Below are 14330 nucleotides of genomic sequence, written 5' to 3'. Positions count from 1 at the left end.
ACAATAGCGCAAACGACTCAGCAACACACTCTCACGAGAGTGCAGACGCATATTTTACCACACATCGAACATCGCTTATAGCTGATTTGTTTGTTTTCTATAGACAACCGTTGAATCCTCCCTTTTGTTGCAGGGACCTGCAACAATGGGCGTTGATGTATTGAAATGACCTCTATAAAAACTACAATTCAACATGATGAGCATGTGGGATACCACAGTCTGCCACACGATACTAGAAAAAGGAGATTCGTAACGCAAACAGAATCACTTTCTTGGTGCATGCTTCTCTCAAGTGCAACCCACGCCTCCATAGCACTTTGCTGAAATCAGAGAAGCCAGGAATACTTCTGGAGACTGCCAGTAGCCATCGACACCATTAACAGTCACTTCTTGGGATTTTGAATTGATTTTCCTGTATGAAGGTCTCAGGGTGACCAAATTGTATATGGCGTGCATGTGCCTCTGTCTCGCTCGTCATATGGCCATCTATCACAAAGAATCTTCTGTAATTCATGCAATTCAACACTGTCCAGGCCCGTATGTATTCTGAGAATTTCTGATCCCGTGCCTTTAGTGCTCGCTCATTTGTCGAAAATGTCCCAGATCCACCATGGGTGCTTGGAAACAATGCCTCACGTGGTGATAGAACCAAGCTATCATTCGTGCCACCCTCGCCGTCGAAGTTTTCTCCACTAATGTACTGGTCTGGATCCATTGGCGACCGCACTAATGGCTTTGTTAGTCGGAGCAAGATTCCGATTATCTCGCCAAGTATCTTCTGTGCCCCTGTGTTCAGAGAACACAAACGTTGCAGGCACTTGTTCACTGCATCAGGAAACAAGACTAACTTCCAGTTTGACTTCTTTTGCTTGGTCGTGAATTCAAACCATCGGAGTATGTCAAGCGTTTGCTCCAAGAATCCAGTCAGGCAGGGTTCGGTAATACACACTGCGGTGCCCCGAGGGAAGATTCGCCTGAACGAGAAGCGCCCGGATGTATCAGTCGAGACATTGAAGCATACCAGAGTATCCCCCTGCAACCGTAAACTCAGCATTTTCAACGATGTGAAATTCGGTAAGTCTTGGTGAAAGAGAACCACTCCTACTTTTTTCTCCCACGATTCCAAGAATTCCTCCCACCCGTTCTTTTCAGTGTTGGAGAAGATGTTTCGAGCCTCAACGAATTCGCCGAGCCATTCCCGCAACACCTGCGCCTCGTAAGGAAATAGATTGGCAAATGCAATGAAAATCCTCACATTGCTGGGATCTGCCTTGATGCGAGAAGAAACTGTGGTCAAGTATTGGAAAGCACCTCTCGAAAGAGAATGCTTCTCGTACATCATGTCACCAGTACCAGCTTTTTCTGTGAGATCGAGTTTAGCTACATCGACTCGATTGCAAGCTTGGTCAGTTTCGAGATTGTGCACCAGGGTGTCATTGGCATCCCTTGATGGCCGACGCCGACCAGATGCAAGTCCAGCTTCAGAGGCCCCTTCCTCCGTCCATGCTGTCCTTCGTGTTGCGGTGTTTGCAAATATTCCAGAAGCTCGTTGCAGCACCCCTTGATCCTGTGGGGGTTGCGTACTATAGAGTGGACTCCTGGTATTGCGAATCAAAAGCCGCAACCGATGCTTATGCGCCGGAGTCGTCAAAGTGTTTCCCAGAAGGTTCCACCGTGGCGCTGCTTGAGAATATAGAATCATGACAACAGTCTCCAGAGGATCTGGATAGAACCATATTGCGCACGCACTTTCTCGCTCCAGGTATTCTGCTAAACTATCGGCCGGTAGTTTTGTGTCCTCGTATGCTTCGATCTCCCCTAAGGCGCAAGGCGCCCCTACCATGAACTCTTTAGCAAAGACAAGGTACTCTGCCCAGTTCTTCACATCATGCTGAGGAAAATCAATTTTTAAGAGTGCGTCACCCGCAGATTTAATCGCCATGAACTTTGTCCTTAACCAGAGGGGCAAATGAAGAAACTTAACATCTCCCACGGAATGGCCACCGAGAGACAGATAAACCAGTAATTCGGCCCCCTTGTTGAATGGCCGTCCCCTTTTTGTGGTAATCAATTTCTTCATAGTCTGATGTTCTGCATTCGTGCTCACAGAAGATTCGCTCTGCTTCTTGTGTAATGGAAGAACTGGGTGGATATCGGGTGTTAATGGGGCTTTCCGTGCTACTCGTGCTACTTGCACAGCAGTATGGTTCTCTTGCGGACTCTTCATTGGATCCGGTAGGGCAGGCACTTCATCAGCCAGAGCTTGGGTTGACACAGCTGTATTGGGTCCAGAACCCCAATTCGGAGAACGGCCGCCTCGATGAAAATCTTGCTCGTCACATTGAAAGGATCGATGACTTCGAACTACCTGTGCTTGAAATAGCTGTTGTTGGACACTAGTTCTGGCATGTATCTGTTGGCTGCCTTGTGGGACAGCAGAGTCGTCAATTTCAGGACGCAGAACCGGCCCACTTGGGGACTTTACTGTTGGAATTGGAGAAGCAACCCTAGCTCGTCCATCCTCTGGGATGAATAGCCATGAGTCACCAGTGCTCTGGGCCAACGGGCTCAGTGGTGCGGCCACTGTACGCTGTTTCGCCCACTCTTCAGAAGACTTTAGCTCCATTCGGGACATATCAGGAACACCTTTTCGACTCGCGGCTTTTTCATAGTTGTTTTGATGGCGTAGATTCTTGAATTTTTCACCTCCTCGATTTTCTGATGGATGCCCGGACATGGGCTTGTGATTCTCGGGTTTCCCTTTCACGCCCCATACCAAGGTGACACTGGAACGTTTTCTGATCTCAGGCGAAGTCGCTGTTTCCTTTCCCTTCTCGCCTTGTGTGGGAACATTCTGTTCTGTGAAGGAGGAAACTGCTGCAGAATTGGCGGAGCGTGGTACTGCAGCCGTATTAGCTTGGGATATTGAAGTGGTTCTGGAATTGATTGAGCGTGTGGAGGTGGGATGCGCAGCTGAACTGGCATCAATTTTAGATCGTTTTGAGATCATTGGAGTATCAGACTCGGATGACGAGAATTCCCTTGACTTAGGGGCTTTGACAACCCGGCGGCGTTTCGAGACTCTGAGTTGGCGTTGATCCTCTTCCTGGGCTTGCTGGGCATCCTGATATGCGTTCATGCGCTCCTGAAGAGCGGCAACGCCTTCATCATCAAGTGCATCTCCGATGTCAAGCCGTGTTTCCCATTCTCGCAATGTTTGCGGATCAGAGAAGTTCTGTGGAGGTTCCCACGTACACTGTTCCTCACCGTAGCCCTGCCACTTCACCAGATAAAGCATCTTGCCATGAAAGTCATCTTGGGCGAGGATCCTCTCAACGTCATACACCGTAGTTTCAGCACCTGAAGAGTCACTTACGTCTGACATTATGACCAAACCTCAGGAGAAGGAAGGAAAGAATCATAATGTAATCACCTTCAACAGGTGGTGCCCAGTTCAAACTGGCCTAAGTACCTCGTATCTACCTGAATCCTGAGTACCAGTGGCAAGCTTCCTCGGTGTTTGTGGAACCGCGGAGGAGTGATCCTTTCAGGAGGTAGGTGGAGGCATTGACATTTACGGAGGCAGTGACAACACGTGATCTGTGAGCCTCGTGTATGGCCCAAAGCGGTTAGTATATGCCAAGCCCCGTTCCTTCCTCTGGAAATCGAACGACTGCGGCCAATTCGGGATACTCACTCACCAGGCGTCTTTTAACAGTTGAGCCACGGTGATAACCGACAGCCGCTTTCGCGCATTGTGTCTCCTGCTCTCTGATCATCCTCTCGTCAGTGCTGCCAGCCTCATTCTACTGCTACATCGCCTTGAGTTTTCAGGAGAACCGTCATCTGCCTGATCATTCTTCTGCGTCCTACGGACATCTCAATCAAACATCTCAATTCAAAACTGCTACAATCATCCCACTATGTCAGGGGACGAGTATGACTTTCTCTTCAAGGGTATGCCTTCCACACTTCTGCTTTCACAAGCCATGCTTCACGAGTCGGACTAGGCCAGGTCACGTTTCCACCGCGCTGAAGTTGAAACCCCCGGTGACTGCGAGTTCTTGTTGCTGACCTGTTGGCTGCAGTTGTCCTCATTGGTGACAGCGGTGTCGGAAAATCCAATCTTCTGAGCAGATTCACGAGAAACGAATTCAACTTGGACTCAAAGTCTACTATCGGCGTCGAATTTGCAACGAGATCCATCCAAGTTGACACCAAAACCATCAAGGCGCAGATTTGGGATACCGCAGGTCAAGAAAGATATCGTGCCATTACATCTGCCTACTACAGAGGTGCAGTTGGTGCACTGCTAGTCTACGATATCAGCAAGCATCAGACGTATGACAATGTCACCCGGTGGTTGAAAGAGCTGCGGGATCATGCCGATGCCAACATTGTCATCATGCTCGTCGGAAATAAGAGCGATTTACGACATCTGCGCGCGGTTCCCACGGAAGAGGCGAAACAGTTCGCCAGTGAGTCACTTTTGAGATGAAAGCTGCTGTTTCCACTGACTATCCTGAAGGTGAAAACAACCTGTCCTTCATTGAGACCTCCGCCCTTGATGCTAGCAACGTCGAGCTTGCCTTTCAAAACATCTTGACCGGTATGTCTGATCACCTTCGTTGCTCCTTATTCTCATTCGTGGCAGAAATATATCGTATTGTCTCCAGTAAAGCTCTCGACAGCGGAGATGCCGCTCAAGCACCAAGCGGAGGAGTGAAGATTGACATGACACCGTCAGGTACACCAGATGCAAAGGGCAACAAGTGCTGCTAATTTCCGGACTCGCCGTTGGTAAACCGGTGTATGGCGTTATTCATACTTATTACTGATCATGACCTCGATGATGTATCGATCCTGTCACGAAATGGTGTAGTTCACTATCAGAAAGGGGGGGATGAAGAATATCTTGGGTTGTTATCGGCCATACCAGAGCTCTCTTCCAATTCCCCGGTTTTCATGTTATCCTTTCTTCCATGTTACCTGTCCATAACCGCTCTGTGCTACACTCTGAATCTTCCCCTGTGTTTCTCCTGTGTCCAGTTGTCAACTTTTCATATTTCAACTAAGTGGCCATGCTATTTTAGATGGTAACCAGCACTATCGCCGGTGGCCTGGATACACCCAGAAATGTAAAGCAAGGATTCGGAAAATCACTAGACGGATGCTACTATTCATCGTGCTGCAGAAGACAAACCATCCCCATTCCACACTTGAGCGGAGAGGTCAGATATGCATTGCCCTTGCTTTGCTGTTATGTCATTGAGGAGCAACACAGTGCCGCAGAGCTGAAACGCACGGGTGCAATATGATATGAATTCGAGTACGGAGAGGAAACTTATATAGTCATACATGCACGTGTCTGCAAGGTCGGGTAAAGACGCAGGGCTTCGTCGCTCGGAGTAGAGGGCGTAACGAGCTCTATGGTAAGTAGAAAAGGCGAAACAGTAAAGCCGTATACCAAAGACACAGATTGAAACTGTTAGACACCACTTGTGCTAACAGGAAGATCTCGCTAGTAGTGCTAAGATGTTCAGTGTCGCTTTGTTCAGCTGCACAAGGTCGTTGTCACTAATAAGGGGAAATGGCCGCGCCCATGAAGAAGCTTCGCACTTATTCTACTTTTCTTCCACCCAAATTCTGCTTGTTGCAGTAACTTGGTTGTTACAGAGTCGCCATCTCCGTTAGCCTTGGGACTCTTTATTTCCAAGGATCTCGTTCCAAATTGGGTTCTACAGCAGGCTTTTTGTGTCCCTCGTACTGTTCGGCGGATTTCCCTCCCATGGTTGTAGCGTAGGGTCTCCTCTTGTCGTTTTGCACCTCCCTCTTTTACCCTTGGCTTTCGCCGTCCCTCGAATTTCGCTTTTCTCAATTCTTCATCGTGCTCCTAGGCTCTAGGTCCTGGCAAACTCGTATTCACAGCCTTGCCATGCGCTGCCTCGCCCCACCTTGTCATCACGTTTGTCTCTAGCTTTCCACTCTATTCAACCATCAATTCGCCCATCAGATCTTGTTCCACCCACAACTACCCACCGCTGAGACTTTCTCAAGTCTGTGGGCTCTAAACTACTCCACAACTGTCTCTCCATCCCGCCCTGCCTAAGCTTCCATTTTGTCTTCATCGACCAGTCGTACTCATGCTGCCACTTTTCAGCGCACTCCACGGAAGTGCGAGCAGTCCTGTTCAATCGCCTGGCCTGGCACCGGTCAACAATACCTCGGCGTTTACTAGCATAGGGCATTGTAGTCGGAATTCCGCACGCCCAGGTGGTCCGGGGGTCTCCTGCCATGGCTCGAATCCGCATTTCAAGTTTCTGTTGCAGATGTATACATTTCGCCGAGAATGAAGTGCTTATCGCTCGACGGTTATGAGAAGAAGGTGGTGAAGAATTTCAGGAAGCTGCTGGGGAAACCGCCGTCCTTTCATACTTCCGCATTTGCTCTATCGAACATCAGCACATCATCATGGCCCTCGCCTCCTCTTCTCTTCAACCGAGGAGACGCGCATTAGACAATAGTGATGCGATAGTCAAGCGCTGAGCCAATTCTATAGCTGCTTGACTTTGAACAGCGGCAGTTATATCTAGTTTTACGAGTATACCTGCCAAGGCGCCGTCGTTGTAAAACAACTTGCCACTAATTGTAGTTTGTTGCTGAGGCGAAATATGTATGCACGACTATCACAGTCATTTCATCGATGCTTTCCAGTTACCAATCGAAACCATCTGCACTTCATTTTTTTAGCAAGATAAGAGGATCTAGAGCGCTGCCTAAAAGCTATACTCTCGCTATGTTCAGGCGCAATTTTTTGATAGGCTGGAATATTCTAACAGTAAGCCTTCACACGGTCTCGAACTTGCATGACACTACACCCAAGCCATTCGTATAAGTTAGGAACTATCTCTAGCACCCATAGAAGAAACTTTGTATACTCGACTGATGAATGATCGTAGAAGTGAAAGAGATCGTTCTAACCATCCTTTAGAACACTGCCATCCCCATAGCTTTGCTGCTAACACCAAGTCCGTCGGGATTAAAGTGTTGGAGCATTGTCGCTGACCCTTGTCCTTTAGATACGTCCAGCACGGTGATAGCTGGTGCAGTGGTACCGTTTCCAGGAGACAATGCGTAGATGAAATCCCCCCCGGCTCGTAAGTCAATGAGCCCGGGGTCGCCGTTGGCTGAGAGGTCAACCCTCGAGAGGATGCTGGCATCCGCCAAGCTCATTTCAACAACCTGATTCACGCCGACATCGGTCACAAACGCACTGCCTGTTTTCGCGGAAACGGTAGCCCAACAGGTTGCCTTCTGGTTGTCAATTGCCTGCTTCGCGACAAGTGTGGCCTTGTTGCTGCTCTGATCAACAGAGAGGACAGCCCCGCCAAATGAAGCATCTGTGGCAAATACCGACGACGATCCTGGGATAATGGCCGAACCGAAGAGAACTGCTGTGCCGTCTGGGGAGCTCCTTATATCCTTGGAAGCAAGGGAGGCTTCGCCTTGACACGAGTTTCTTTCAATGGGGAAGACGGAGAAGAAGCCAGTATTGTTGACTGCTGGGTCGCCCTTCACTGTTGCAAACAAGCGTGCTTCGTCATCAGAAAAAAACAACTGCGAGACGGTGTTCGTTGGGCCCACTGGGGGAGTTGTTTGCTTGAGATCAAACGATCGCAACCCATCCATCGCTTTAAGGCCACTCTTAGAAAAAGTTGAGCATGATACTCCATTTTTCGCTCCGGTAGTTCCAACGCATGCCAGTTTGTTACTTGCAGAAGCTGCCACTGTGTTCGGAAACTCGCCAGGGATCGAGACGGGCTGGCCGACCATCACAAGTTTCGTAGGGTCACGTGGGTCTATTGACAGCATCGACAATGTATTGCTTCCCGCATTCACTGCGAAGATATTCTAGCAAAGTATTAGCAACTCCTGCTTTTGCGCGGGGCTGATGGGGGGTTCAAACGTACGTTGCCAGCAATAGTAAGAGCTGACTGACCAACAAGCGCATCCGGGAGAGCTGGTTTCCCCTCTGCGTCAACAGCAACGGAACCTGCTCCGCCTGTGAGAGTGGTGGTACCTTGAGACAGAGTCCCGTCTCCAGAAACTGGCAATGCAACGACCGCATTGCTCTCTTCATTGGTGATAAAATATATCGCTTTCACTGCCGCGCCATTACTAGGACCTGGAACTTGGCTAGCATGATGAGGTACAGGATTTGAAAGAACGACAGTGAAAGTTGCTGCCAGAGCAAGGAAGCTGGAAAATTGTGTCAACATTTTGAATGAAAGAAATGGGTCAGTCTTGACAGAACAATAACACAATGCGAAGTAAAGAAGGTCGGATCCAGATCCCTTGTGTACAAGATGAGTCGTGTCCGCTCCCTCACAGGCGAACCTGATCTTAAGTAGAAAATCTCTCTCTTCCCACCTGTTCAATTCTTTGATGTTGTGAAATGGCCATTGGTCAGGTGCATACACAGACTTAGGGAGGATACTGTCCCATTTCAAGTCAGGGTGCCACTAGCAGGTTTCGTTTTAGGTTACCAGATACAAAATATCCACTTCCAACTTGTGCTGGGTAGAAAGCCGACCAAACTAGTCCTCAATAGGAATATTTCGATTATTGAATAGTTCAGGAAGTGTGGGGTTTCTTTGTGTGAGATGAGTGAGGAGGGAGTCAGGGTCTGAAACAAATGCCAAACTTACTACTCTGGGAACAGTCCGGCGCATAAACTAAGTATACCATCGGCACTTAATGGATTTGCTTAGATTTGTGATATAGATCAACAAAGTGTTCGGAAGGTATTTACCACGACAACTAGAGCAATCATCACATCGTAAATGGCCACTAATAGCCAGTTTAAGTGCCAGGAAAGGTTTTCCCGAGGCGAGAAGCTTAGTCGAACAAAATAGTAGAGGTCATCATAGATACCATAAGCTTGCAGTTCGACAAGCTATCTCTAGACATTCTGGGAGATTTAAACCAATTGACAAAGTAGCTCTTGATGTGTGTTAAATGAAAAACAAATCACGCCTTCTGTTTGCATCGTATATCGACGGTTAATCATTTTCGAAGTATATATTAATCCAATTCTCTTCGCAATGGAAGGCTATATATGTCCCGTTCATATACCCTCCACCATACAGGTTTACGATGCCACGGATATCTTCCAACAGTACAAAATGACAGCATGTAGGTGACCCAATTAGAAGCGTGGGAGGAATTGATTCCCGCGGTTGACAGGTAGTAGACAAGCATATTATATACACGAAGAGGTGTTAAGAACAGCAACGTACACCATCAGCAGTACAGGACCTTCGCGCAGAGTAATGGTTTGAATCTATTTACAATGACAGCATCGCCAGGCTAAATCCTGTTCTATCACTATGAGACCAAGTCCACAATCATTGGAAGAGCTAATTATCGTGCTGAGCTTGCAGTATGTCGTCAAAACTGTTGAGGGCTTGGATTTATGGTACTCGTTGACGACGAAAACACCTTTGCAGCAAACCGAGAGCCGTACGTCGGTGACGATGCTCCTCTGTCTCACGATTCGTGGTGACGGTATGTCGTTTTCAGCTCGACGACACTGCTGAACGCCAAAGAAAGGAAGAGGAATCGTAAAGGGGAAGAAAACTGTTTTTATCTGCTAGTCATTCCATGCATACTTGACGCTGCTCCACTCAAAAGCCATCAGAAATATGGGAGCACGTCGACACTAAATTAAGCTAAGAACGGTTTGGTGGTGATTCCGTCCCCGTCCTGATCAATAACCCAAGTTTACTCTTTCCAGCTAGCTCGCGTAATAACACCATGTTGCTCGGAAGTCACTAGAAACACGATCTTTCCGCAAACGGCACATGTTGATAGATAACCTCTCAATCAGGCAGCCCGACTATCCCTGGCAACCGAGCAGAATCAAGAACGTAGGTTGCAAGGATCGCGCACATCTTTCCTCTGCAGATTCTCAGGTAATCCAGCCACCTAGGTTATCTTGAAGAAAAGTTCTCGCTGGTGCCTCAGAAGGTGATCTATCTCTGCCAAAAAGTCGTACTGTAGGTCGCATACTGCTATTTGTCTGAAGCTTCTCCCGTCAACGTACTTATTTGATGCGAGTCCATGGTCATTGTTCTGCAACGTGGACGATTGAGACACATCCTGATCTCGAGTAGCTCGCCCCTCACTCCATTCCACGGGCGCACCATTGCAATCGTGAGCACCTGACAGTCAAAGCTGAAACACAGAAGGTCCGCGACACGTGGGTAATAATAGATGTTCCGCATTGAGACACTGGCGCTGGTTAATCAGGCCCACATTTACATCCGAAAGCTTAATTTACTCTACGAGTGAGTTTCACTAAAAGCTAAAGTGGAGATTAAACTGAAGGTTGGTTCGTTGATCTAGATACGGAGTACTCCGTACATGTAGTAGAGAAACAAGGCTGAGATAACCCTTCGTGCCTTCTTTTCTCCCACTGGCTGATTAATAACAAACAGCCCTAAAATATAACGCTACTCCGTGCGCGACACTAGCAAAATTGCGATTATGTCCACATCGTCTCCGTGGTTTCGAATCTGATTAGCAATATTTGCGTAGTTAATGCTAGCGACCTACTATTCCAATATATATAATAGCACGGTTAGGTCAACCAGGAAACACAGAATCGCTGTTAGTTTCCATGTTTCCTTCCTCGTCCTACTATCCTTTCTTTACACTGGTTCTCTTCGCACGTTCGTTAAAATACTTTCACCACGTTGATCGTGGATTTCTTCAAAGTAACAGCTCAAATTCAATCGATACTCTGATTCATCTACCCCTGAGATCCGGGTGCTGTGTATCCAAGATGCTATACCGATATATCGCACTCGTTCTAGGATCGAGCAGTATAGTAGCAGGAGCTGCACTGAATAGAGGAGAACTTGGAAGCGCAAGGCTTCAACAGCGACAGAATGGTAACCCGACATGTTTGGCTCCTAATGCGCTTCAAACAGCAAGTCAAAAGACAGGCCAGGAGGCGGGGACTGATGGAATAAAGGATGGTCAAGCTCCTTCAGAGACGTAAGTTTCCCCTTCAAGTGGAAAGCAAGTTACTGACGAGCAGTCCAAAACAGCGACAACGCAAATTTCATCAACTTCTGCTCTGGACAAACCCTCACTAATGGTGCCCAACTGACACGCGGCTCTTGCAACGGAATCCCAATGGGAAAGATCCCCGCGGCGAAGAACATGATCTCGGCCATGATTGTGAACCCTCAACCAGGCGATCAAATCACCGCTGGTGAAACATTCAATATCGCTGTGCAAACAGTCCATCTCGATGCAGGGTTTTTTGTAAACCCCACAACTAACTATTACACTGCCCCTCAAAATCTGAACAAAGATGGCGATATCATTGGCCATTGCCATGTCACAGTCCAAGAAATCGGCTCCTTCAAATCCACCAATCCGCCTGACCCGGTTACCTTTGCGTTTTTTAAAGGCATTGATGACGCCGGCGATGGTCAGGGTCTTCTCCAAGCAGTGGTTACCGACGGCCTTCCAGCTGGTATCTACCGCGTATGTACCATGATTGCAGCCAGAAATCATCAGCCAGTAAACATGCCTGTCGCACAAAGAGGGGCTCAGGATGATTGCACAAAGTTCCAGGTTGTGGACGCAGCTGGTGGCAACAATGCTGGAAAGGGGCAGCAAAATGCGGGGAGCGCAATGATTGGTAAAATAGACTCAGGAAAGGTTGATGGGCAAGCTTCGGACGCAGACTCGACTCGAAGTGCTTCAGCGGACAGCTCAGCGGCGGCCACTACCCAAGTCAGCCGGGCTGGATCGACTCAAGCTGCGGCTGTGGGAAGGACTCTCGATTTCGGATCTTGTACCAACCCAGCTATTGTATTTGGCCCTGGATTTGATGGCCGAAAGGAGAATTCCTTCCAACCAGCTGACAAAACAGAGTTCACGCATGGATCCGCGTTGGATATTGACACCATAACTGGCTTCATCTGTGATCGATTCAATGACAGGTGTAAGGCTAGCAATGAGGCTATCAGTGCTTGTACCTCGGCGCAGGCCGCCACTAAAGGCAACACGGGCCAGGCCGCTGGTAAGATTCAGTACTCCATACATGTACACGGAAATCACTAACGTAATGCAATAGCCGATGCTTGGAACAACGCTCTCGGGCTATGAATGTATGAACAGGTATGGATGTCGCCTCTGGAACTATACTGGTTGAGAGTGCCTTCTGCCGGGACTAAACTTAGCTCATGGGCACCCTTAGGTGGTCTAAATTTTTAGAGAAGGAAAAACTTACACGAAGTGATTCTCTTTACCCCTAGGAAAGGCGAATGCGTAATCCTACTTCCACGAAATCTAGAACCTTAAATAGTAATAGAGTGTTCCTAGAGTAGTCTCTTGTTACGAACTAGGTCACTGGAAGGGTCGCTAAGGGTAAGCTACCTGTACCTAAAGGAAAATAGGGAAGTTTACCGATGGAGAACGAGGCCACGTCACGTGACTAGGACTAGACTATAGAGGACTATAGACTATAGAGTTAGTCTAGAATAGTCTATAGTCTACACTAGTATTATATATATACGCTCCTTCGTATAGATAGAATCATTCGTAGTTAACTTCGTTAGTAATCCTATACCTATATTATTCCCTTTATTACTACTATACTAAACTATTATAATTCGAGCTATAAGTAGTTCTAACTAAGGTATTACGAACTAGGTCACTTGAAAGGTTGCCAAGGGAATCAAGGCACCTGCCTAGGGAAGGAAGTTAGCAGATGGAGAACGAGGCTAATTTACGTAACTAGGTAAGGCTAGATCTCCTAGATCCCTTGGATCTTATGGATCTCAAGAGATCCGGGGGAGCCATGAGATCTAGGGAGAGCCGCTAGTAATATATATATACGCTTACTACCCTCGTTAAGATAGATTATAGTTAACTTCGTTAGTAATCCTATACCTATATTTTAGGATATAGTCCGACGATTAAATATTCCCTTTATTATCCTAGTTAATACTTTTATATCTACTCTATTAAGGAACCCTACCTTAGTTAGAACTACTTATAGCTCGGATTATAATACTTTAACTACTACTTAATTAATATAAGATGTTTAATATAGGAACCTCTCGAGTTAAGTCTCCGATACTAAGTACTAAACTATTAGGTAGCCTTAGTAATACTTTAAAGTCTAATATTATTAGGGACGCCGACGGTAACGTAGTAATATATAATATACCTAATGTAGTCGGAAGGGCCTTAGCCCTAGATAGAAAGGATAATATTAAGGTTAACTATTACTATAGTAACCGAGCTAAGCTTAAACCCTTCTTAATATAACTTAAGGTAGTATTTAAGCTTAACCTAGTTAAGTATTAGTTAGCTTCTACCTAGGTTATATTTACTTCTATATACTTAAAGGGAGCGGCGGCGTCGTAGTTCTAACTAATACTAAAGGACTATATTAAAATAGAAATACTAAATAAGAATACTAAAGTATACTTTAAGAACTTTACTAAGTTCGAGTAACTTATTAAATAAGTCTTCGAAATCGTAAACGAGGCTCGCGCCGCTTTACGAACTATCTATACCCTACGATAGAAGGAGTCGGCTACTTCTTACTTCTCGAAATTTTAGAAGATTACTAAGGACCTCAGCTAAGAAGATAAGGATACGTTCGCGGAAATCTTCTATAACGAGTTAAAGGAATCGGTTCGACGTAAGATAATAAAACCTCCTATAACGTATAAAGCGATAGTAGACGAAGCTATCGATATCGATAACCGCTTATATAAACTTAGTATAGAAAATAAGACCGCTAGAGTCCGAGAGGAACGAGGCGGATATAATAACTAGAGGAGTTATTACTTCCGCGGAAGTAATAGTAAAGACTACGGAGACCCTATAGACCTAAGTTTTCTTAACGCTAGCCGCGCCTTACGCGTAATAGGCTTCGAACGAGGACGTAATAAGGGAAAGACCTATAGAAACGATAACCGAGAGAAGGAACGACTTAGGAAGGAAAACCTATACTTTAGATATAAGAAGTCCGAATATCGTATAAAAGATTACTAGGATAGCTCCCGAGGACTATATATAATAAATATAGAGGGCGGCGATATAGACGGCTTAATAGAAAAAAAGGCCGATACTATTAATAAGACCTAAAGACCTACCGAAGGTAAGGGCGAAGGAGTATAGAAGGACTACTAGAAATCGGATAACCTAGGAGGGTTAAGTAAGTTAGATACCATCGGTGTTTTGGCCCGCAGCCCAGCGCAACTCAATTTGCTATGGGAGCCCAGGGAGCCCAGGGC

At 46.7% G+C, this 14330-nt stretch overlaps 4 protein-coding genes across 4 annotated transcripts; 2 read left to right on the top strand and 2 right to left on the bottom strand.

The window, feature by feature from the left end:
- Positions 1-403: 403 nt before the first annotated feature.
- On the bottom strand, positions 404-3373 carry A1O9_12596 (uncharacterized protein; the record flags this gene model as incomplete). Its single annotated transcript, XM_013398382.1, has 2 exons — positions 404-2122; positions 2396-3373. Coding segments are annotated over 2 exons (2697 nt in total), but the record flags the coding sequence as incomplete, so codon positions are not given.
- A 550-nt stretch (positions 3374-3923) lies between these two features.
- On the top strand, positions 3924-4782 carry A1O9_12595 (Ras-like protein Rab-11B; the record flags this gene model as incomplete). Its single annotated transcript, XM_013398381.1, has 4 exons — positions 3924-3957; positions 4062-4478; positions 4529-4609; positions 4655-4782. The coding sequence occupies 4 exons, from the start codon at positions 3924-3926 to the stop codon at positions 4780-4782; spliced, it is 660 nt and encodes a 219-aa protein (XP_013253835.1).
- A 2205-nt stretch (positions 4783-6987) lies between these two features.
- Positions 6988-8279, bottom strand: A1O9_12594 (uncharacterized protein; the record flags this gene model as incomplete). The annotated part of the gene is made up of 2 exons (XM_013398380.1): positions 6988-7911; positions 7971-8279. The coding sequence occupies 2 exons, from the start codon at positions 8277-8279 to the stop codon at positions 6988-6990; spliced, it is 1233 nt and encodes a 410-aa protein (XP_013253834.1).
- Positions 8280-10846: 2567 nt separating this feature from the next.
- Positions 10847-12141, top strand: A1O9_12593 (uncharacterized protein; the record flags this gene model as incomplete). Its single annotated transcript, XM_013398379.1, has 2 exons — positions 10847-11061; positions 11115-12141. 2 exons carry the CDS (start codon positions 10847-10849, stop codon positions 12139-12141), a joined length of 1242 nt encoding a protein of 413 aa, XP_013253833.1.
- Positions 12142-14330: the final 2189 nt, after the last annotated feature.

Source organism: Exophiala aquamarina, assembly GCF_000709125.1.
Source record: "Exophiala aquamarina CBS 119918 chromosome Unknown aczIA-supercont1.25, whole genome shotgun sequence".
Lineage (NCBI taxonomy): Eukaryota > Fungi > Ascomycota > Eurotiomycetes > Chaetothyriales > Herpotrichiellaceae > Exophiala > Exophiala aquamarina.
Note: the sequence above shows the minus strand (reverse complement) of the source record. Positions and strands in the feature narration are given on the sequence as shown.